General features: G+C 52.8%; 1 protein-coding gene across 2 annotated transcripts; it reads right to left on the bottom strand.

The window, feature by feature from the left end:
* Nucleotides 1–1,192: 1,192 nt before the first annotated feature.
* PTPN18 (protein tyrosine phosphatase non-receptor type 18) lies at nucleotides 1,193–15,594 on the bottom strand. 2 transcript variants are annotated; one of them, XM_062182554.1, is made up of 15 exons: nucleotides 15,456–15,594; nucleotides 14,042–14,150; nucleotides 13,785–13,861; nucleotides 13,617–13,712; nucleotides 13,498–13,536; nucleotides 6,028–6,096; nucleotides 5,549–5,611; nucleotides 4,830–4,972; nucleotides 3,786–3,852; nucleotides 3,631–3,708; nucleotides 3,462–3,551; nucleotides 3,256–3,347; nucleotides 2,383–2,585; nucleotides 1,945–2,019; nucleotides 1,193–1,740 (listed from the first exon to the last, which is right to left on the bottom strand). In XM_062182554.1, the coding sequence occupies exons 1-15, from the start codon at nucleotides 15,546–15,548 to the stop codon at nucleotides 1,673–1,675; spliced, it is 1,362 nt and encodes a 453-aa protein (XP_062038538.1). In that variant the 5' UTR covers nucleotides 15,549–15,594; the 3' UTR covers nucleotides 1,193–1,672. The 2 variants fall into 2 exon arrangements, with proteins under 2 accessions (XP_062038538.1, XP_062038618.1); XM_062182634.1 differs by lacking the exons at nucleotides 5,549–5,611; nucleotides 6,028–6,096.
* Between the last annotated feature and the right edge of the window lie 6,864 nt (nucleotides 15,595–22,458).

Genomic DNA, 22,458 nt, shown 5'->3' with positions numbered 1-22,458 from the left:
GAGACAGAGGGAGCTGGCATGGGTTTGGGAGTGTTTGGGAGTATTTCTGCTTTAGCGTCTCACCTCCTGGACTGCAGAGGCAATTCTGTGTAAGCAGCTAGGGATTGGTCTGATTGGGGATCCTTCTGTCTGGCTGGGGTTTGCACGGCCGGGAGTCTGTCTGTCCACCTGGCTTGGTACCTAACTGGCCACTCAGCTAGACAGTGGTCCCCCTGACTCTGGTTGAGGGTGGTTATGCCACTGGCTAGCTGGGAGCCACCTGTCCAATAAGGGTCCACCTATCCAAAAGGGTGCCTACCTCCCTGAAGGGCTGGGGACTTGTCTATCTGCCTGTAGGTGTCTGTTTGTCTGTCTGAAGGATCTGCTGATCTGTTTCATCTGTTCAGCTAGCAGAGCGTAAGATCTGCCCAACTCGAGATGCTTATGGGAGGGTCCGTCCGTCTGTCTGCCCAGCAGCATCAGCATCAACGTATCTGCCCAATTGTGGGTTCTGTGTAGTTGCAGGGGTGTATCCGCCCCCCGGGGGATGCACCTGTCTCGCTGGTTGGGAGTCTGGAAGGCTGGCTGGTTGTGCAGTCAGGGTTCTGTCGGCGTGGCTGGCATCTGTCCATCTGGGAGTGGCAGCCTGGTTTCGAGGAAGGTCTTGCAGGCCTCAGGTGGCAGGTTAGGGTCTGTGCAGCTGCGATGTCTGTGTGACCAGCTGGGGATGTTTACGTTTGAGAGTCTGCCCAGGAAGGGGCCCCATCCAGTAGTAGGGTCTGTCTTCCAGGGGCTCTGTCTGTCCAGGTGTCTCTCTGGCTGGTCTGTGTGGGACTGGTGTGTGTCGCTGCTTGCTAGTTTGTCTCTCTGGCTGAGCAGCCATCTGACCAGCCATGGACTGGCCCTCTGATGGTCTGTGTGAGTTTCTGTGTGGCTGCTTCTCTGTGGGTCTGTTTATCTGGGGCCAATCTGCCTGGCCATGGCTCCCCTGACTGGGATGTAAGTGGCTAGAGGTCCCTGAGGGTCCATCCCTTTCTCTATGGGGTCCCTTGGGTGCTTGGGAGGCTCAGATACTGAGAATGGAACAGTCCATTATGTGAGGCAGGCGCAGTCTTGGGAGGTCCATCTGTCCATCCTTCCCTTCACAACCCAGGAACCGTGCCCACGTTCTTTCTTTTTAAAAACATTTTATTTTTATTTATTTGAAAGGCAGAGTTACAGAGGAGTAGGGGGAGAGACAGAGATCTTCCATCCACTGGGTCACTCCCCAAATGGCTGCAATGGCCAGGGCTGAGCCAGATGGAAGCCAAGAGCCAAGAGCTTCATCTGGGTCACCCACGGGAGTGGCAGGAGCCCAAGCACCTGGGCCATCTTCCGTTCCTATATCCAGGTCATCAGCAGGGAGCTGGATCGGGAGTGGAGTGGTGGGGACCCAAACCTGTGCCCAAATGGGATGCCGATGTCCAACGAGGGAGCCCTATCACATTTTCTTGAATCGGCTGAGAGCAGCCCCACCTACCCTTGGCCTCAAGCTTTGAATGCTATCATCATGGGGGCTAAGCCCCCACATTTCCCATCCTGAGAAGTTCTTATTGTGATCCAGGCCCAGCGTCCTCATTCACCACACGTGCCACATCAGAGGCACCAGTAGAATCCAAGGTGCCCATGGAGCAACAGGCCGGTGCCGGCGCGCTCACACCTGGGTCCACTGGGCAGGTGGGTCCCGCGGCCCTTTTGGCTTTCCAATGCGCTGGTTGAAGCCTGGGGGAGGAAGGATAGGGCTCAGAGGAGCTGCGGTGTGAGGAGGTGGACAGCTTGCAGGCCGCTGCACCCTAAGCCTCGAGGGGCTCCCAGTTCATTGCAGCCACATCCACAGGCCTCTAAGGGCCTGGGCCCCCCCCCCCCCCACCCAGCCCTGAACCCCAAACTCCTGTCCTGCAGTCAGTGTCGCAGGCTCTGACTTACCTAGCCTACTGGTCTGCGCCCCATTGGCAACATCCTCATAAGCATCAGGTCCCCCAGGGCTTTGGTCAGCAGGAGCTGCGGGCAGGAGACCCCCACTCACAGGTCAGCTCAGGCAGGGACCGGGCCTCAGAGGCCCAGGGAGGCAGACTGGGGGCGGCGCCCGGCGGCAGGGGGAGTGACCGAGTCTGGAACATCCGCCCGCCCTAGGCGCACAAACCAAACAAGCTGACACTGCTGGGAACCGAGCTTGGGCTGGCCTCGGGACGTGTGGGAGGCGCTCAGGGGACATGGCTAAGGGAACCCCAGGTTCAGCCTCGGGAAGTGGGGGGGAATGGGCAGGAGCCCAGAAAGTTGGGAGACCCAAGAAGGAGCAGGTGGGTGGCGACCCGCCCCAGCCTCGCGCCCAGCGCCCAGTGCCCCGCACGGGCCTCGACTCACCTTGCGCAGGCATTGGCCCCCGCGCGTCCTCAGAGTGCGCCCCCGACCGCAGGGCGCGCGGTGTCACCTGACTGTAGAGCTTCTCCCCCTCGGGGTCTCCGGTACGCGCCCCTTGGCCCGCGCCCGCCAGGGCCCCGCGCTTCTGCACCACCGCGTACGTGTGGGCCATGGCAAGGGTCGGCGCCCCGGGCACCGAGATGCTTCTGCGGGTGGGGAGCGCGCAGAGGAAGTGAAACGGCTGCTCCCGCGGCCCGCGGGGGCGGGGAGCTTGCGCCGAGCAAACCGCAGGTTTCCTGCTCGCCCAGACAGCGCGCAGGGAAGGAGGGCGACGGCAGCAAGGTTCAGAGGGCAGAGGGTGGGGTCTCCTTAGCACGTTCTCAGCGCCCCGCCAGTTAAGTGGGTGACAGAGCGGGCGGGGCCGGCGTGGCAGGTGGACGGGGCAGGGCCCTGGAAGGCAGTGTGGTCCTGTCTGTGAACGTGTATATGAAACAAAAGATTGAGGAAGTGGCGTCTAAGGGGGGTTAGAGGCTAGCCCCAAGATGGAGGGCTCGCCCCAGGGCCGGTGGGGGCGGAGGGAGGGTGAAGTCTGCGTTGAAGGAGGGTCAGCCCCATACTTGCACCACCCAACTTGAGGCCTGGCAAGTAGCGGAAGTCGTGACTGACCGGAAAAGCGAGGGAAGGGCTAGCCTCGGAACGTGGGCCAGCCCTAGCGGCAGGGAGGCCGTGGGGGCGCCAGCATTCGAGAGCCACCCTGGGGGCAGTTTGCAGAGCTCAGACTGTGAGGGGAACAGCCTAGGGAGGGCTGGCCCGGCAAGAGCTAGAAGGGGCGGCAGCGCCTGAGCGAGGAGGGAGAGGCAGGGGTGCGGCCGGTACCTGAGGATCTCGCCTGCCGGCCGGGGTGCTGTAGCCAAAAGGGCTGGGGACTTCCGGAGGGAGTCGACCTCGGCGTAGAGGGGGGCGCAGTTCTAGGGAAGACAAGAGGGGAGGGTGCTGAGCTCCGGGCGGGGGGCTCCCCGCTGGCTTGGAGGCAGAGGAGGAGGGCCTCGAGGGCGGACGGGAATGGGAGGGGGCGGCAGTACCTCCTTGAGGTCCCGGTGGCGGGGGCTGGCCCTCTGCAGCGCGGAGCGGAACATCTGCGCCACCGTGTGGTACAGGAACCTATACTGCTCCTGTTGGGATGACGGCCTGTCAGGAAGGGAAGCGGGGAAGGGCTCGGCTGCTAACCCCGCCTGGGTCCCCGGGGCGCACCTCTGTCTGCACCGCGGAGGGCCGCTGCTTCCGCAGCTCCAGCACCACGTTCGAAAGGCTGAAGTTCGGTGGGATCATCTGGGCCAGAGAGACGTGTGAGCAGACCCCGCGCAGGTGCGGGGCATCCACCGGGTGCCCCGAGGCTCGCGGGGTACCTTGGTCAGCAGCAACTGCCTCACGTAATCCACCGTGCACAGGACACCGGTTCTCCCGCAGCCCGCACTGGCGAGGGAGAATCAGGGTGCGGTTGGTCAGGGGGTCTGCCCGCAATCACTTTTCAGTGATGCATTTGGGAGGGCAGTGTCTTGGCATGGCAGGTTAAGCCACCTCCTGTAAGGCTGACATCTCATATAAGCGTGGTTGGAGTCCCAGCTGCTTCACTTCTGATCCAGCTCCCTGCTAAGGCGCCTGGGAAAGCAGGGGAGGATGACTCGAGTCCTTGGGGCCCTGCATCCATGTGGGAGACCCGGAAGAAGCTCCTGACTCCTGGCTTCAGCCTGGCCCAGCCCCTAGCCATAGCAGCTATCTGGAGAGTGAACCAGCAGATGAAATATCTTTCTCTCTGTCTCTCTCTCTCTGTAATTCTGTAAATCTTTTTTTTTTAAAAAATAGTGCATTTGCGGCCGGCGCCATGGCTCACTTGGTTAATCCTCTACCTGCGGTGCTGGCATCCCATGTGGGCGCCGGGATCTAGTCCCGGTTGCTCCTCTTCCAGTGCAGCTCTCTGCTGTGGCCCGGGAGGGCAGTGGAGGATGGCCCAAGTGCTTGGGCTCCTGCACCCGCATGGGAGACCAGGAAGAAGCTCCTGGCTCCTGGCTTCGGATTGGCGCAGCACCGGCCATAGTGGCCGTTTGGGGGGTGACCCAACAGAAGGAAGACCTTTCTCTTTGTCTCTCTCTCACTTTCTATAACTCTACCTGTTAAAAAAAAAATAGTGCATTTGGGGCTGGGACTGAAGTCCCTAATTTAAGGACTTCCATAAGACCTCTTAATTGCTTGCCTATTTGGGGCATTAACTGTGTGCTGCAGATAGCCTGTGCTCAACAAATGCTAACTCCAACCCATGCAGCAAACAAATGTCTGGTGTCTCAAAACCCGCACGCAGAAAGGCAAGACTGGCCCTAAACCTTGCATCCCCTCCCACCTCCCTCCCCTCCCCCAACTCCTCACCAGACCCCCATAAAGTCCAATCCCCGAACCTGCAGTGGATGCAGAGGGGTCCAGGGCCTGGTCCATGGAGGCGCCGGGCTTCTTCCACCATGGTGAGCACATTGTCAGAACTGCTGGGGACCCCGCGATCTGGCCAGGAAGTATACTGCAACTGGTGCACGGAACGGGATTCCTGAAACAGAAAAAAAAAAAAAAGGAGCAAAGAAGAGAGAGAGAGAGAGAGAGAGAGAGAGAGAGAGAGAGAGAGAATGTTTCTCAAGCACCTACTAAATGCCAGGCCTGGCTTTAAGCATCTTCCATTTAAATCTCCTTGATAACAGTTGAGGACAGGGACTGGCACTGGTCTTATGGCACAGTGGGTTAAGCTGCCACTTGTGATGCCTACATCCATCTCAGAGTGCTGGTTCGAGTCCTGTTCTGATTCAGCACCTTGTTAATGAGCTTGGGAAGGCAATAGAGATGGACTAAGTAGTTGGGGCCCTGCCTTTCACATGGGAGACCACAATGGATTTCCTGTCTCCTGGCTTCAGCCTGGCCCAGCCCAGCTGTTTTGGGCATTTGGGGAATGAACCAACGGATGAAGAAGATCTCTGTGTGTCTTCCTTTCTGATGCTCTGCATTTCAAATTAATTTGAAAAAAAAAATAGTTTGAGGAGGTGTGCTGTTGTGAACGCCCATTTTAAAGAGAAGGAAACAGATAGGGAACAACTCTCCCCTTGCAGAAGTCCCCCCACTCCTCTGTTGGTACCTTCTTGAATGTGACCTGGAGGGTCCTGTGCACAATGTCCGGGTTCAGCCGTGCCTCCTTGGTCTGAGAATGTGGGGTAAGAGGAAAGACACAGGAGAACCAAAATGGAGGGTGCCAAAGACACACATTTGTAGAAAGCAAAGTAAAACCCTGTTTAGAAACTTCATGTAGCCTAAATGTTCCCCAGATCTAACATGTTTCCCTGAGTTCTTTCAGAAATCTGAGAGAGGGATTTCAAGAACCCAACCAGGCATGTTTACATGACAGATGGAACCGTGATCATAGCCACAGCAAAAACGCAGTCAACCCATATATCGAGTCAGGAGTGTTTGCGCATCGGCATCAGAGAGCTCCATGAATCTCCCATAGTTGTGGGGGTTTGGGGGGAAAGGAGCCATTCGCCCTGGATATCCTCCTTGAAGTGTCCCCATCATCCATCGTCCAAGGCTGCACCTGTTCCCACCTCAGTCCCAGCTCACCAGGGTAATGCAGAAAAGCCCAATCTGCAGTGGCTCTTGCTCTTGGGCCCAGTAACGCTCACACTTCTTCTGTGAAAAGTAAGGAGAAAGCACAGAGTGAGGAGGGCGGAGTCACTTTCAGAGCTGCAGCTCAACAGTCCACGCCCTCACAGGACAGCCCGGGCTTCTGGTGGGACCACAGGCAGCTGCAGCTGTGATGGAGGCTGGCAGAGTGGTCAGATCACACATGTGCACACCCAAGGCAGGTGAGCTGCTGGCCTGGCAGGAGGAAGACGGTCCAGGGAACCCCACACTGTCAGCAGCCAAATTACCAGACGTGAAACCTGAACCCTACTCTCTGGCACGAGAAAATAGGCATTGAGGGAGGTGGTGCCTGAGCAGACTGCTCACAGCTTGGAGTGAATCCCCAGGCTGGAGGATGTGAGCAATCTAGTGACCTCACTGAGCTGACAGCCGGGGCAGCCAGAAGTGGCAGGACAGAGTCCCAGCAAGAACAGACAAAGGCAAAACACAGCACAACACAAAACAAAAACCCACTACCATCTGAAAACCTTCCAAAAATCTGCACAGGGGTCCCTGCTCCTTGAGTCTGGCTGAATAATAATCTGAGAACATACCAGGAGCCTTCATGGAAAGTATGTATTACTATAAACAAGGCATGGGTTTTTGTTGCACTAAATTAAACTCCTCTTTTAATTCTACTTCCCATGAATTTATTTTGATGAACAGTGATATTGTCTTTTCTTTAAAAAAGATTTGTTTATTTATTTGAAAGAGTTACAGAGAGAGAAAGAGAGAATCTTCCATCTGCTGATTCACTCCCCAGATGACCACAACAAGCTAGAAGCCAGGAGATTCTACTGGGTCTCCCACTTGGGTGGCAGGGGCCTGAGTACTTGCTGCCAAATACCCTTGGCTGCCTCTCTAAGCCATTAGCAGGAAGCTGGAATGGAAGGGAAACAGCCAGAACACTAACTGGCTCCCACAAGGGATGCCAGTGTCACAGGTGGTGGCTTCACCTGCTATGCCACGATAGTGACCCATCCATGATTTATTTTATTTATTCAAAGTCAGAGAGGGAGAGAGAGAAAGAGAGAGAAAGTGGGAGAGGGAGAGAGAGAGAGAGAAGAGGGGAGATCGTCCATCCCCAGGTTCACTCCCCAGATGGCTGCAATGACTGGGACTGGGCCAGGCTGCAGCCAAGGAGCCAGGAACTCCATCCTGGTCTCCCATGTGGATGGCAGGGGCCCAAGGACTTGTGCCACCCTCCATTGCTTTCCTAGGTGCCTTAACAGGGAACAGAAGGGAAAGTAGAGCAGCCAGGATTTGAACTGGTGCTTTGATGTGGGATGCTGGAGTCACAACTGGTGGCTTAGCCTGCTGCGCCAAAATGCCAGCCTCTTTCCCTGAATTTTTTGAAGGCTAGGGTGAAATCCCACGAGGCCAGGCAAGAATAACATTCCGTGAGAGCATGAGAACTAGGGATCCACAGGATGAACATCCCTTTGAGTTCAAAGAGGGCAGAGATGCGATACCTTCGCTCCAGCCAGAGAGGAAAGGCCTCACTGATGGTGAGGAGCAGTCAGTGGAGGGAGCCCGAGGGACCTCTCATTGGAAGTAGAGCTAAGTTAGCTCTGGAATAAAGACTACTGCGGACCCGCCCTGAAAGAGCTGGAAAACAGACTTCAAAATGATCCGGTACCCACAAATAACTGAACTGTCTTCCTCAAAGAGTGAAACACCCTTCAAAGGGAGACAACAGAACCTAACACTTAACCTGTATAAAAACCCAAAATGTCAACCACCCAATAAAAATTTACTAGACATATAAAGAAACAGGAAAATTCAACCCACAAACAGAAGAAAAGTCAATTGGCAGAAAAAGACTGCCAATGTTTTGGCCTGCAAATCAGGAACAAGGCAAGAAAGTTCACACTTCCATGTGTATTGGAAATTCTAGCTAGTGCAAATAGGGGGAAAAAAGACACAGAGATAGATAGACAAACCGACAGACAGATTGAGGGAGATGGATAGAGAAAAGGGAGGTGAGAAGAAAGGGAGAATGTGAGGATGACAGGACGGGCACCCAGACTGGAAAGGAAGAGACAAAACTGTCATGATTTACAGATGACATGATCTTATGTGTAGAAAACCCTAAAGAATACACACACACACACATTATTAAAGCTAACGAATGAGTTCAGCAAGATTATGTGCTATGAAATCAGTAGGGGAAAAGCAACTGTATTTCTACAATTGTATTCAGTTTACAATAACCCAATGAAGAAGACAAGTCCATTGACAACAACCTCAAAAAGCACTGTTCACTTTCTAGGAATAAATTTAATAAAGGTGCAAAATTTGTGAACGAAACACCAACAAAGCACTGGTGAAAGAAATCTAAGAGGATCCAGACAGATGGACAGATACCTGTGGTGACAGCCTGGCAAACAATAGGGTTAAGATAGCCAAAGCTCCCCCATTCGACCTCCCCAGTCAAAGTAGCCCCTGTGACATCCCAGCAGAAGTGTTGATGACACTGACAAGCTGAGCATAAGACTCCTGTGGAAATGCAAGTGTGTCATGTGCACAGGAGGCCACGCCCAGATTCAGTGACTCACTGTGTGACACACACAGCACTCAGCATACAGTCATACGCACGGACATGACTTTTACACTGAAAGGGCACAGAATAAAGCCAGCAAGGGGCAAGAGTATGAAGAAAAGAAGGCAGCAGTTCCCTAAGGTCCTCTCCCATGGAGCCACACAGCAACGAGCAGTGGCAACACACGTGGAAGATTGGCCACTGGGAGCTCATTAGGGCTCAGTGCCCAGAGTTTTTAGCGGGGGGCATCTTCTACACAGCGTGTAGGCACCTCCTGCCCAGCAGGTACCCTAATATCAGGTTTCCAGAAGGAAAGCAGGTCTTCGGCATCAACCACCATATAAAACGTTGGGGCACAATGAGCCACTCCAGCTAGCAGCACAAGTTGTCAGAGCCAGCCAAGAGCCAAACTTGCAGGAAAGCCTTTTTAAGCATAAGCAGTTATGCCTGCTGCATCAGCTCTTTTCTACACAGCAAGGGATCCACCCAGAAGAGCCAAAACATTGAAAATTTTTAAAAATTTTTAAAAATCCAGAGGACTGGCCAGCGCCGCAGCTCACTAGGCTAATCCTCCGCCTTGCGGCTCCAGCACACCGGGTTCTAGTCCCGGTCGGGGCACCGATCCTGTCCCGGTTGCCCCTCTTCCAGGCCAGCTCTCTGCTGTGGCCTGGGAGTGCAGTGGAGGATGGCCCAAGTGCTTGGGCCCTGCACCCCATGGGAGACCAGGAGAAGCACCTGGCTCCTGCCATCGGATCAGCGCGGTGCGCCAGCCACAGCGCGCTACCGTGGCGGCCATTGGAGGGTGAACCAACGGCAAAAGGAAGATCTTTCTCTCTGTCTCTCTCTCGCTCACTGTCCACTCTGCCTGTAAAAAAAAAAAAAAAAAAAAAAATCAGGAGGACTCACATTTCCTGATTTCAAAATTTATTGCAAAGGTGCCAGAATCGAAAGTGTGTTTTACTGGCACAAGGAAAACCATATTGGTCAAGAGAATAAAACAAAGTTCAGAAACAGACTCTCCTATTCATGATCAACTAATTTTCAAGAGTGCCAAGTCCATTGCATGGAAGAAAGTATTGTTTTTTTTCTACCAATAGTGCTGCAATAATTGGATAGCCACATGCAAAGAATGAATGTGGATCTCTTATAACAAAGTCTATACAAAAAAATCAAATGAATTAGAGACTTAACAACTACAAGACATTGGGGCTGCCAGCATCCCATATGGATGCAGGTTTGAGTCCCAATTGCTCTACTTCTGACCTAGCTCCCTGCAATGGCCTGGGAAAGCAGTGGAATTGGCCCAAGTGCTTGGGCCCCTGCACTCATGTGGGAGACCCGGAAGAAGCTCCTGCCTTCTGGCTCCTGGCTTTGGACTGGCCCAGCTCCGACCACTGCAGCCATTTGGAGAGTGAACAAGCAGATGGAAGATCTCTCTTTGCCTCTGCCTCTGCCTTTGCCTCTGTCTCTCTGTAACTCTTCCTTTCAAATAAATAAATAAATCTTTTTCAAAAATCAATCTTAAAAAAACAACAACTCCAAAACACTTGGAAGAAAACACAGGAGTAAATATTTATGACCTTTAATGAAGTGGTAACTTCTTAGATGCCAAATCAAAAACATAAGGAAAACAATCCAACCCGTTAAATGTATCAAAATTTAAAAATTTTTTGTAACTTAATTTTTTGAGATAAAATAATTGTTAATTATGTTATAGTCAAAAGTTCATTGTCCCTACTAAATAAACAGTTCAACAAATAAAAAGCAAAAAGACCTATGTCAGCAGGAAAATAAGCAATAAACAATAATCAGATGAAAAAACTTTTCAACTTCACTCTTATAAAGGAAATTTAAAACAGCCACAAAATCCTTAAAACTGTGATGCTACAGAATTCCTATAAATCTGTTTGACAATGACCTAAGGCAAAGTTTGTACAAAAATGCTGTACAAAATGTTTAATGTTTCAGCTTCAACAGACATTGTCAGAAAAGTGAAATGACAACTCACTGAACACACAAGAGAGGGATTTGTAAATGAGGTCTTGCTCAATCATAAAAAGACAAATAACCCCCAAGTAGCCCAATTTAAAAATGGGCAAACAATGTGAACAGACAGGTATCCAGAGGAGAGAGAAAAATGAGGAAATAAGCACAGAAAAACAAAACCTCAATGGAGAGCACTTCCCACTCCTTAGGATGCCACCTGCCCACACCCCCTACACACATACACACACAGGTGTTGGTGACTATGTGAGAAATTGGAAGTCCTAGTGGGAATGTAGAATGGTGCATCCGCTGTGGGAAAAGAAGGAAGGAAGGAAGGAAGGAAGGAAGGAAGGAAGGAAGGAAGGATGGAAGGAAGGAAGGAAGGAAGGAAGGAAGGAAGGAATTGTCAGATACTCAGCAATTCCACCCCAGGTGCCTACACAGCACATTGAAAATAAAGACTCAGATTCTTGACACCACTGCTCATGGCAGCACTATTCACAATAGCCAACAGATAGAAACAACCCCAACATCCATCCACAAGGAAGGGGTAAACAAAAAGGGACACGGACATACAGAGACAGAGAATTTCAGTACAGTGGAATATAATATGGTGCAACCAGGATGAGTCTTAAAAACATGCTCGGTGAAATCACACAGAGACAGCAGGGTAAGTGCTGTACAATTCCATTTATATGCAGTACCTACAATAGGTAGATATGAAGAGACAGAAGGTAAAACATAGGGGAAGGGGACTGGGGAGGTGATGTTTAATGGGTCAAGTTTTCTGTTTGGAATGATGAACAAGTTGTAGAAATGGTGGCCATGATAAGTGTCCTTCATGCCACTTGAAATGGATAAAATGCGGAATTTTATGGGATGTGTGTATTGCCACAACCAAAAAAGAAGAAAAAAAAGACACACAATGTCACCACTCATCACCCTCTATAAAAAAGATGCTGGTGAGTATGTGATGAAATTGAAATCCTCATAGATTGTTAGCACCAATGCAATTTGGTACATGTATGACCTGCGAAGGATGGTTTAACAGTTCCTTAAAATGTGAACATAGCATTTTCACATAAACCAGTTAGTCCATGGCTAAGTGGAGAAAAATGAAAACATGCCTTTACACAAGGACTTGGACATGAATGTTCACAGCAAGGTTGTTCATAATTGCCAAAAGCAGAAGTCCCTCCAATTCTATAAACTGATGAATGGGTAAGTGCTTTGTGGCAGGTTCCTACAATGGAGTGAGGCATTGATTCATGCTGCAGTATGCATGAAACTCAGAAACATGCTAACTGAAAGAGGCCCCTCACCAAGACTGCATATCATGACTCCATTTACATGAAATATCCAGAACAGGCAAAGCAGTAGGAAACCAGAGTAGGTTAGGGGTTGCCCAAGGCTGTAGAGGTTGGTGGGAAATGGGGAGAAACCACTCGAGGGTATAGGATTTCTTTATTTTTTTAAAAAAAGATTTATTTATTTATTTATTTATTTATTTGAAAGGCAGAGGCAGAGAGAGAGAGAGAGATAAGAGAGATAAGTCTTCCATTCACTGGTTCACTCCCCAAATAGCTGCAATGGCTGGAGCTGTGCCAATCCAAAGCCAGGAACCAGGAGCCTCTTCCAGGTCTCCCACTCAGGTGCAGGGGCCCAAGCACTTAGACCATCTTCCATTGCTTTTCCAGGCCATTAGCAGGGAGCTAGATTGGAAGAGGAGCAGCCGGGTCTCGAACCGGTGCCCATATAGGATGCCAGCACAGCAGGCGTCAGCTTTACCCACTACACCACAGTGCCAGCCCCCAAAATTTCTTTATGGGGTGATGCAAACCTCCAGGCATATGCTAAAAGCAGCTGGGTTGTACATGTTAAGTGGGTGATGGCATCTCAGTGATGCAGAGCAGAAATAATAGCATATGGTGAAGTATATTTTATGTATTTAGGACTATGTACTGTGTTAGAAGTACTATGTACTGTGTTAGAAGTATTGGTGGGGCCAGAGCTGCAGCATAGTAGGTTAAGCCTCTGCCTCGCCCTGGCATCCCTTATGGGCACCAGTTTTGGTCCCAGCTGCTCCTCTTCTGATCCAGCTCTCTGCTGTGGCCTGGGAAAGCAGTAGAAGATGGCCCAAGTGCTTGGGCCCCTGCACCTCCGTGGGAGACCCGGAAGAAGCTCCTGGCTCCTGGTTTCGGATCAGTCTAGCTCTGACTGTTGTGGCCATTTGGGGAGTGAATCAGCAGATGGAAGATCTCTCTCTGTCTCTCCCTCTCTGTGGCTGTAACTCTGCCTCTCAAATAAATAAATAAAATCTTAAAAAGAAGAAGAAGAAGAAGAAGAAGAAGAAGAAGAAGAAGAAGAAGAAGTTGGTAAGAACAAAAAGTAGGACAAGCGAAAGACCTGGGAGTTGTGGGAGGGTCCAGGATGGTCTCCTTGAGGACTGAACATCTGCAGGAACACCTGGAAGAGGTTTACAGAGCCAGCCAGGGTGGGGAAAGGGCTTAGGAAGAGGGGACAGCCAACAGCCATGCTCGGGTCTGGAGGCAGGAATAGTAGAGGCCAGAGAGTTCTAGCTGAATAAGGAGAGAGAGAGAGAGACAGAGAGAGAGAGAGAGGTGTCAGAGAAATCCGGACAGTACAGGGGCACTGGTCAGTACAGGGGCTGTCCTATGGTACGGAGTGGCCCAGCAGATGAGCCCCTTGAGGAAAAGCAAAAAGACTAATCGACAAAAAATACAGAGAGGAGTAGTGAGGCTCCCGCGGAGCCAGTGAGGACAGTCTACGAACCGGCCCTGGGTCACGGAGGAGCTAGCGGGCTTCCTCCTCCCTCCCCCGGGCACAGGGACAGCACGCTGGGGCCTGAGGACACCTACCCGCCCGTTCTCCGTCTCCCGACATGCCATCAGGATCACCTAGACGCGGAGGGACACAGAGCTGATGCGAGCCAGGGATCCGGGGAACCAGAACGCTGCCCACCCTCCGGGGCTCTGACCTTCACCCTGAACTCCCACACCAGGCGCCAGAAGTCCAGCAGCGTGTGAGGCAGCGGCCCTTGCGTGGCGATGTAGGCCCGGCTCCCGTCTGCGCCCTGTGGGAGATGCGGTCAGAGCGGGTCGCCCGGCTGCCCCCAGGGCGACCCCGCTCCGATCCCGGGCCTGACCCGGATAAAGTTGCCGTTGATGTAGTCGCCGTGTCCCTCCTCCTGCAGCAGGGAGAGGATCACTCGCGTGCGATCATCTGCCAGCCGGCGAGGCGAGAAACGAGGGGTTTGGCGGTGCCGGGGCGTCCGCGCACCTGCCGGGCTCCCCTCCCACTCCAGGCACCCGCGGGAGCGCAACGGGTGACACCTGCAAGGCTGCGGAGCGGGGCGGGGCGGGGCGCGCGCACCTGGCTCCCTGCCAGAGCCCCCTCACTCACAGGGCAGCACGTCTTTGTAGCGGTTCTTCTTCGCGTTTCCCGGCAGGCTGCCGGCCTCGGCAGTGCACACTCCGTCCCTCTTCCAGGCAGCCGAGCGGGCCTGGATGTCCTGGTGGCGGCAGTGGCGGGGGACAGAGCAGTGGAGTGATGAGGCCCCGGGTGAGAGGGGAGTGCAAGGAAGCCCCCAGCGGCGCAGGCCTGGCTGCTCGTAGCGACAGTGAAGCCATGAATGGCAGCATTGACCCGTGCAGGTGAGAGAGCCGACGCACAGGTGGGCGAGTGACTTTGCCAAAGGTGCCTGTGCGGTGAGGGCGAAACCCAGACGCTTCGGCACGCACCCCCGCCCCGAACCCTCCGTCTGCTGTTGCGTGGCTGGAGGCAGCGGCTGTGAGGAAGCTTGCGTTTCCGGACCGCAAGTAGGATAGATAACACGCGATGGGATGCAAGGTGCGCTGTAGGGGACGTCATACACCAAATGTGTACGTACACGCGGGTCACCTGCATTTCCCTTTTGTCTGAATTGTATTTTACGTTTAGCAGGCACATCTTCAGTTTCTCATTCACTACAACACTTTTACATGTGCGTAGACAAATTTATATTAATCTGAGAGGAGGTATTCCAAAAGTTCGCAAGAGAGAAAACCTCATGACCTCTGAGTTTTTCTACATCAAAAATACCCTTATCTTCTAATAAGGGTTTTCCAGGAGCCCTTTGATTGCGTAACGTCGGTTGTGAGTTGCAACCGTCACGGGCTGTGCCTGTCCTATGGTTTTATGGAGTTATATTCATCGTACACATTGCCATTGAAAAGCAAGGCTATTTTAAATATTTAGAACATGACGCCTATTTCTGCCTAGATTGCGTCTGCCTCTCTGTTTGCACGTGCGTGTTCGCGCTTGAAGCCTCGCGTTTGCCAGCCCTGCTGCAATATCCAGCGTTCCACTCCCGGGAAGTGAGCGTCCAGCACGCGCCGAGTGCCTTGGCCATCGGCGTTCCGGGTCCGTGGAGGGAGATGCTGAGGTCACCGGGCCCAGTGGGTTGCCCGGCAAAAGGCCGGGGACGTGCACACGCCCGCCTCGGCACCCCGCTGCCCTGGCACGTTCCCTAACACCCCAAGCTCCTGAGCAGGTGTGCGGCCCGCTCGCCGGGAGCGCTGGAGGACACCTGGACCTGAGCGCGTGTGCGGCCCCTCCCAGCTCCGCCGCGGACTTTGTCCGCTGGGGCCCCACTGGCTGCGGGTCAAAGAGCAACAGAGGAGCGGGGTAAAGAAAACAAGGGATCGAGGGAGAAAGCGAAAGCGAGAGCGAGAGAAAGAGGGAGAGAGAGAGGCAGAGGCAGCGGGGGGCGCCTGGAAGGCGGCCGTCAGGTCGGTGGGACCAGGGGCGGCAAGGCTGTCCACACTCGCTCACTCACGCTGAACTCGCCGGCGAGGACCGCCCCTTCCCAGCCGCCCCTCTCCTCCAGCTGCCTCAGGAAGTTCTGCGCCGCGTCCAGGCTGCGGCTCATGGCGCTGTCCGCCTGCGAGGTGTAGTCCAGTCGCTGCGCCGGGCGCTCCGCCGCGAGTGTAGATACCGCGGGAAGCGCTGGCCCAGCTAAGGGGGCCCCGCCCCGCCCCCGCCAGCCAATGGAAGCGCGCAGCGGCTGGCGGGGTGCGCCCCAAGGCCAATGGCGTTCGGCGCTCGCCTCGCCCTCTGGCTCCCAAGCAGGGGCCAAGCTGGAGCCCCCGTTCTCGCTGGGTGGGCCTGGGCAGACTCTGAGGGCCAGACGGGACAAGCTTTGGCTTTGGGACATCTGTGTCACAGGTGGCAGTAAGCAGTGACTGTGTCCACTCAACCTGGCTACCCGGGGATCCTCTGTCCAGCGAGGGACTGAGGATCTATCTGTCCCATGGGAGGTGCAGGGGTAGGGTCCCTGTCCAGCAGGTGGAACCCTGCCGCAGGCCTGCCCAAATCACAGGCTGGGGTGGACGGTATGCCTGTCTGTCCAGTAGACAGTCTTGCTGGCTGGTGAACTGGGAGGGCGGGGTGTTCTTCCACTGGGGTAATATCTCTTTGCCTTTTTGAGGCAGCTCTGTCTCCTGCTTGGTTGAGGCCCACCTTCCCACTGACTCGGGGAAGAGGGTCCAAGTAGCCACAAGTCTACCAAGATGTCTAGCTGGGGGTCTCCCCATCTGTCCATGACTCTGTCCATTTGGCTAACTGTCCGTCCAGCAGGGAGCCTGCTTGTTTCCCTGAGATTCTGTCTTCCATATGGAAGTGTGTCTGTCTGGCAGGCTTTGGGGAAGTCAGGGAGGGTGGGGTGGGGAGCTGTCAGAATCTTTCTACCTGACTGCTAGGGGTGAGGAACTGGTCAGATACTGCCCTGTGGCCTGTGAAGCTTAAATGGCTCAGGCTGTGTCCTGCCATCATGTTTGTAGCTGGGTTGGGTATCTGGCTGGCTGGCTGTATGTCCACTCTCACTCCACAACCCCTCTCATGGTTTCACCTGCCTGCTTTCTTGACACCTGACCATCCCTCCAGGGTGGCTGCAAATGTCTAAACTCTCCTGGCTGGCCCCTGATCAGCTCAAGCTGGGTGTAGACATGGAAAAGGCCCACCCACCCCGTTTTCCCTTGTCTCAGATGGACTGCAAGCTGTGTTGCTGCACGGGGACTGCTCCCTGCTGCTCTTGTGTACCAGGTCCCACACAGCTAGCACAGCCTGCAGAGACCCTGTCCTGAGCACACGGGAGCCCACGTGCCAGCCTGCTGCCTGCCTGGCCCTTCGGAATGCTTGCACCCTAGGGTGCTCATCAGAGCCAGGGCCTGGGTGCAAGAGGCCCAGGGATGCTTGTGCAATGCTGCTGGCTGCTGCAAAGGGGAAGAGGAGCAACCGCACCTTGACCAAGGAAGTTTGTGAGGCTGACATCCCTTTGCTGTCTTCCTTTTTGGCTAGGTCAAGAAGCAGCAGAAGAAATTTGAAATAAATTTTTTCTCCTCTGCTTCACTCTGTTAAAAACCTTCAGGCTGGGGGAGCTGTCTCCTTGTCCCGGCTGTAAGTCTGTCCCTTGTTTCCAGCTGCAGGCCGGAGCTCACTGCCACAGGAAGAGCATTGGCTGCAGTGTTCTCTGCTCCCCTCGGGGGCCAGGTTTCAGGGTCCCAGATCAAGGATCCCTCCAGGGAGGAAGCTAGAGGAACACAGTCCAAGGCAAAAGCCACCTGTCAGTGGACGCCGGCTGCCGCCCTCAGGAGCTGCCCTGTGATTCTGCCTTAGGAAGCCCCCAGGGAACCCTGGGAATAGAAAAATGATGTCCTTAAAATGCTCAGACGTGATGACAGTGCTATAGCGTAGCGAGTTAGGCCATCGCCTGCATTGCCAGAATCCAGTCTAAGAGCTGGATGGAGTCCCAGTTGCCCCACTTCCAATCCAGCTCCCTGCTAGTGGTCTGGGAAGGCAGTGCAAGATGGCCCAAGTGCTTGGACCCCTGCACCCACACAGGAGATCCAGATGAACTCCTGACTGTAACATTTGGGAAGTGAACCAACAGATAGAAGATCTTTCTGTAACTCTGCCTTTCAAATACATTATATATATATATATGACCACTCATGGGGACCAGTGCTGTGGTGTAGTGGGTAAAGCCTGTGAAGCCGGCATCCCATATGGACGCCGGCTGGAGTCACAGCTGCTCCTCTCCCATTCCAGTTCCCTGCTAATGCCCCTGGGAAGGCAGCAGAGGATGGCCCAAGCTTGGGCCCCTGCACCCACGTGGGAAACTTGGAGGAAGTTCCTGGCTCCTGGCTTTCGACCAGTCTGGCTCTAGATGTTTTCCATTTGGATAGTGAACCAGTGGATGGAAGATTCTCTGTCTCTCCTTCTCTCCTCTGTAACTCTTTCAAATAAATATATTAAAAAAAATAAAAATAAAAAACTACTCAGGCCAACTTTTCTCCCAAGCTGTCCACCTCTCCAGGGCAGAGCCTGGACACCTGCATTGCTCAGCACCTGCCCTTGGAGGAAATAAACTCAGGCAGACGGGTGCTCTGACAGTGAGGGTGGCAGCACCATGGGGTGGGGCGGGATGGGTGGGGTGAATGATGGAACTGGTCAGGCTGCCTGTGTCCTTGGCCTGCGGCTTCCACACCCGCCTTTAGCTCAGCCTCAGCGCACTTCCTATCTGCATGCGGTGCTTTATTTAGACAAAGAGCAAGCGGCTGCATATTTTCAGCTGAGGCTGGCTGGGGGCCTTGACCACTGTGGGCCATCGGTGGGCCCTGCATGCAGAGCCTGTGGCGTCACATCTGAGTGCAAGCTTCCGGAGACAGCCTGAGGGAGGTACGCACTGGTCAGGACCAGCTTCTGCCCCTCAACCCTAACACAGGAGAATCAGGCGTGTACCTGTCTGGGTGAGTGTGAACATCTCTGGAAGGATCCCTGGCCTCTATCAGAAACACTGGTAGGCATAATCAGCTAGAACGTTCTAAAAAACGTAAAGAAAAGCCATACGGACCCCCTCTATGCAAGCACAGTGAGTGTGAGACCATAATGCTGAAGAGATTTCATGTTACTTTCTCGAGAAACAGGCACCGAGTTTGAAATCCCTGGTGAATTAACAGAGCTACTCTACGATATCTGCAAATCTCACAAAAACAGCCCAAGCATCATGAGCTTTCTGAGCGTACACAACTCGCCCGTTAACTATGCCAATCACAAATAAATCAAATGAGCCTGGACGTGGGTGAGCCTGGACCTAGGTGAGTCTCTAGCCATAAATATGAATTCAGAGAAAATCCTACAAAACAGGGAAGGGTTAAATGTCGCCACAGTGAAACCAGCAGCAATATCCAGACTGTGCAAACCCCATGAATAAACCAGGTTCCCAAAGAAAACAGAGACGACAATCTTACAGGTTTAAAGAGGCTTGGTGGCTCATAGATAGCCACATTATTTGTTAACAGCCCCACACTTGGAAACAACCCACTGATGGGTGAGAACCTGTGATATATACAAACCAGAGAAGCAACAGCACAAAATGCAGCATGGGAAAGCTCTGGAAACATTGCAGTAAGTGAAGAAAGCCAACTGGAAAAGACGACATAGGGTGAGTCCATTTTTATGCACTGTCCAGCAGAGGCAAGTCTGTGCACACCACAAGTAGATAAGTGGTGGTCAGGGGCTGGGGTATGTTTGGAGACAGCTGGGGAGCAATAGCTGATGGGTAGTTTCTTTTAGGGGGGACAAAAATGGTCAAAAATTAGATTGTGGTAAAGGCTGCACAGCAATATGAATGATAAAAACCCACACTGAATCCTACACTTCGAATGGGTGAGCTGTGAGAGATGTGTCTCTATTTTAAAAGAAGTTGGAGACTTGCCTGGGGCTGGTGCAGTGGTGCAGTAGGTTAAGCCTCCACCTGCAGCACCAGCATCTGTTTGGGTGCCAATTCGAGTTCTGGCTTCTCCACATTTGATCCAGCTCCTTGCTGATGCACCTAAGATAGTACTGGAAGATGGCCCAAGTGCCTGGACTCCTGCACCCCTGTGGGAGACCCAGAAGAAGCTCCTGGCTCCTGGCTTCAGCCTGGTTCAGCCCCAGCCATGGAGGCCATTTGGAGTGAACCAGTGGATGGAAGATCTCTTTGTCTGTCTATCCCTCTCTTCCTCTGTAACTCTTGCCTGTCAAATAAATATTTAAAAAGAGAGAGAGAGAGACTTGCCAACCAATGGCAACGACTGGAACTAATTTGGATCCTCACTCAAACATGCTGTAATCAAGAACCGGATATGTGATGATGTAAAGGAAAGACTTGCTAATTTGAGGTGTGATAATGGTAGGCCTGTTTTGAGTCCGTATCTCTGAGATAAATGTTTATCTCCCTCAGGAAATACTTATGCTTGAAATGGCACACTGCGCTGTATGGGGTTGCCTTCAAAATAAAATTGATGAAGCGGATATAGGAAGTGGGCAGGCCTGGGCAAGGAAGCAAGGCTGGCCAATGCTGAGACCGGCTCTGGACTCCCTGGACCGTCCTCTCGGCTTTCGTTATGTTTGAAATTTTCCACAACTAAAAACCATGTAAAACCTTCCGTCAGTACAGAGGCAATGATCATTTCTACAGAAGTGAGAAGATGGTCACAGAAAGCATACACACAAATGGCCACTAAGTACTTGCAAAAATGCATGGCCTGCACCATCATTAAATACAAACTCAGGGCCAGAGCTGTGGTATGGCAGGTAAAGCCGCCGCCTGCAGTGCTGGCATCCCATATGGGCACTGATTTGAGTCCCGGCTACTCTACTTCCGATCCAGCTCTCTGCTATGGCCTGGGAAAGCAGTAGAAGATGGCCCAAGTCTTTGGGCCCCGGCACTCACGTGGGAGACCCAGAAGAAGCTCCTGACTCCTGATTGGCGTAACTCTGGCCATGGCAGCCATCTGGGGAGTGAACCAGCAAATGGAAGACCTTTCTTCTCTGCCTTTGCCTCTCTGTAATTCTTTCAAGTAAACAAATAAAATCTTTTAAAAAATTATTTATTTATCTGAAAGAGTTGAAGAGAAGGAGACACAGCAAAACAGAAGTCTTCCATCTGCCAGTTCGCTCCCAAAATGGCTGCAACTACCAGGACTGAGCCAGGCCAAAGCCAGGAGCCAGCAGCTTCATCCGGGTCTCCCACGTGGGTGGCAGGGGCCCAAGCATTTGGGCCATTTTCTATTTCTTTCCCAGGCCATTAGCAGGGAGCTGAATCCGAAGTGGAGTAGCCAGGACTTGAACCAGTGCCCATATGGGATGCCGGTGTTGCAGGCAGTGGCTTTACCCACTATGCCACAATACTGGCCTCCACTCATCTCTTACTGTGCCTAATTTATAAACTCAACTTCATCACAGGGAGGTATGTATAGGAAATAAACAGCATATATGGGACTCTGTACTATCTATGGTCCCAATGCCACCAGAAGTCCTGAGCAAGGATCCCTGTATAGTGTGAGGAGATAACTAGCCAGTTTCAGAGTTGATAGTGGGGAGCAGGAGTTACGATACACAAAGGACCTACCTTCAATTCCAGCTTCCTCCCAGTGTAGACCCTGGTGGGCAGCAGTCACGGTACACGTAACTGAGTTCCTGCCAGACAGGTGTAAGAACCGCATTGTGCTGGCCCTAGCCCAGCCCAGCCATCGTGGGCATTTGAGGAATGAACCAGCAGGTGGGAGGGCTCTCACTCTCACTCTCTACCTCTCAAATAAATAAAATTATAAGAAAAAAAGGCAAGGTTTTTTTTTTTTTTTAAACCACCCACACCTCCGTATGTTTTTCACAAGTGTTACTTTCACACTACTGGACAAAAGCAGGCAGAGACCTCCGCAGGCACGCTCCCTGTGGTCAGTATGCCCAGGAAATGTTTACCACAGCAGCGTCCCAGGAATCCCCCTCTGTCTCCCTCCTCCCCGATGCCCTGGCCAGCTGTCCTCTCCCCCTGGTTCAGACACAGGCGCAGGGCCTTCTCACATGGTCTGCACGCTGGGAATGTATCACACATGTGCCACTTTTTACCATCTAACTGGAGGATCTTCCCAGCGGCTGCATCTACAGAATGGGAGAAAATATTTGCAAACTATGTTATCTGTTAAAGGGTTCCCCTCCGTCTCAGTCCCTTCGGGCAGCTATAACAAGACCACGGACTAGAGAATGTGTCAACAGACATTTACTGCCCATAGTTCTGGAAGCTAGGAAGCCCAAGATCCAGGCACCAGCAGAGTCAGGTCCCAGGTCACAGGTGGCAGCTGCAGTGGCCCTCCACGGTGGAGGGCAAACACGTTCTCTCAGGCAGAGGGCATGGCACTGGTGACCTCATCGCCTCCCCAAGGCCCTGCCTCCCACTCCCACTGGGGGTTAATGACCTTTGGAGTTAGGGTTCAATGTATGCATTTGAAGGACACATACATCATAGCACTATTGAAAATACATGAGGAATTTGAACAACCCAACTGCAGAAAACCCCAAATAAATTGATTTTTAAGAAATGGGCAGGGCCAGCATGGTGGCATAGCAGGTAAAGCCGTTGCCTGCAGTGCTAGCATCCTGGATGGGCGCCAGTTCGAGTGCCAGCTGCTCTGCTTCCAATCCAGCTCTCTGCTATGGCCTGGGAAAGCAGTAAAAGATGGCCCAAGTGCTTGGGCCCCCGCACCCGCGTGGGAGACCTGGAAGCTCCAGGTTTCTGGCTTTGCATCAGTGCAGCTCTAGCCATTGCAGCCATTTGAAGAGTGAACCAGCAGATGGAAGACCTCTCTGCCTCTCATATAAATAAATCTTTTATAAAAAGGAAAATGAAATGGGCACAAGGTCAGCATTGTAACGCAGCAGGTGCAATACCAGTATCCCATATGGACAAAGGTTCAAGTCCTGGCTGTGCCACTTTTGACCTAGCTCCCTCCTAATGCACT

Source organism: Lepus europaeus, chromosome 1, assembly GCF_033115175.1.
Source record: "Lepus europaeus isolate LE1 chromosome 1, mLepTim1.pri, whole genome shotgun sequence".
NCBI classification, from domain to species: Eukaryota; Metazoa; Chordata; class Mammalia; order Lagomorpha; family Leporidae; genus Lepus; species Lepus europaeus.
This window is presented reverse-complemented; position numbering and strand designations above follow the sequence as displayed.

Bases quoted from the DNA above. Each gene is read 5' to 3' on its own strand.
- PTPN18 (XM_062182554.1), bottom strand. From the start codon at position 15,548: ATGAGCCGCAGCCTGGACGCGGCGCAGAACTTCCTGAGGCAGCTGGAG. The intron at 6,097-13,497 runs GTAGGTGTCCTC...TACTTTTCACAG, and splicing joins GGGAGACGGAGAACGGGCGG to AAGAAGTGTGAGCGTTACTG. The intron at 2,586-3,255 runs GTACCGGCCGCA...CCCCACCCGCAG, and splicing joins CCGGCAGGCGAGATCCTCAG to AAGCATCTCGGTGCCCGGGG.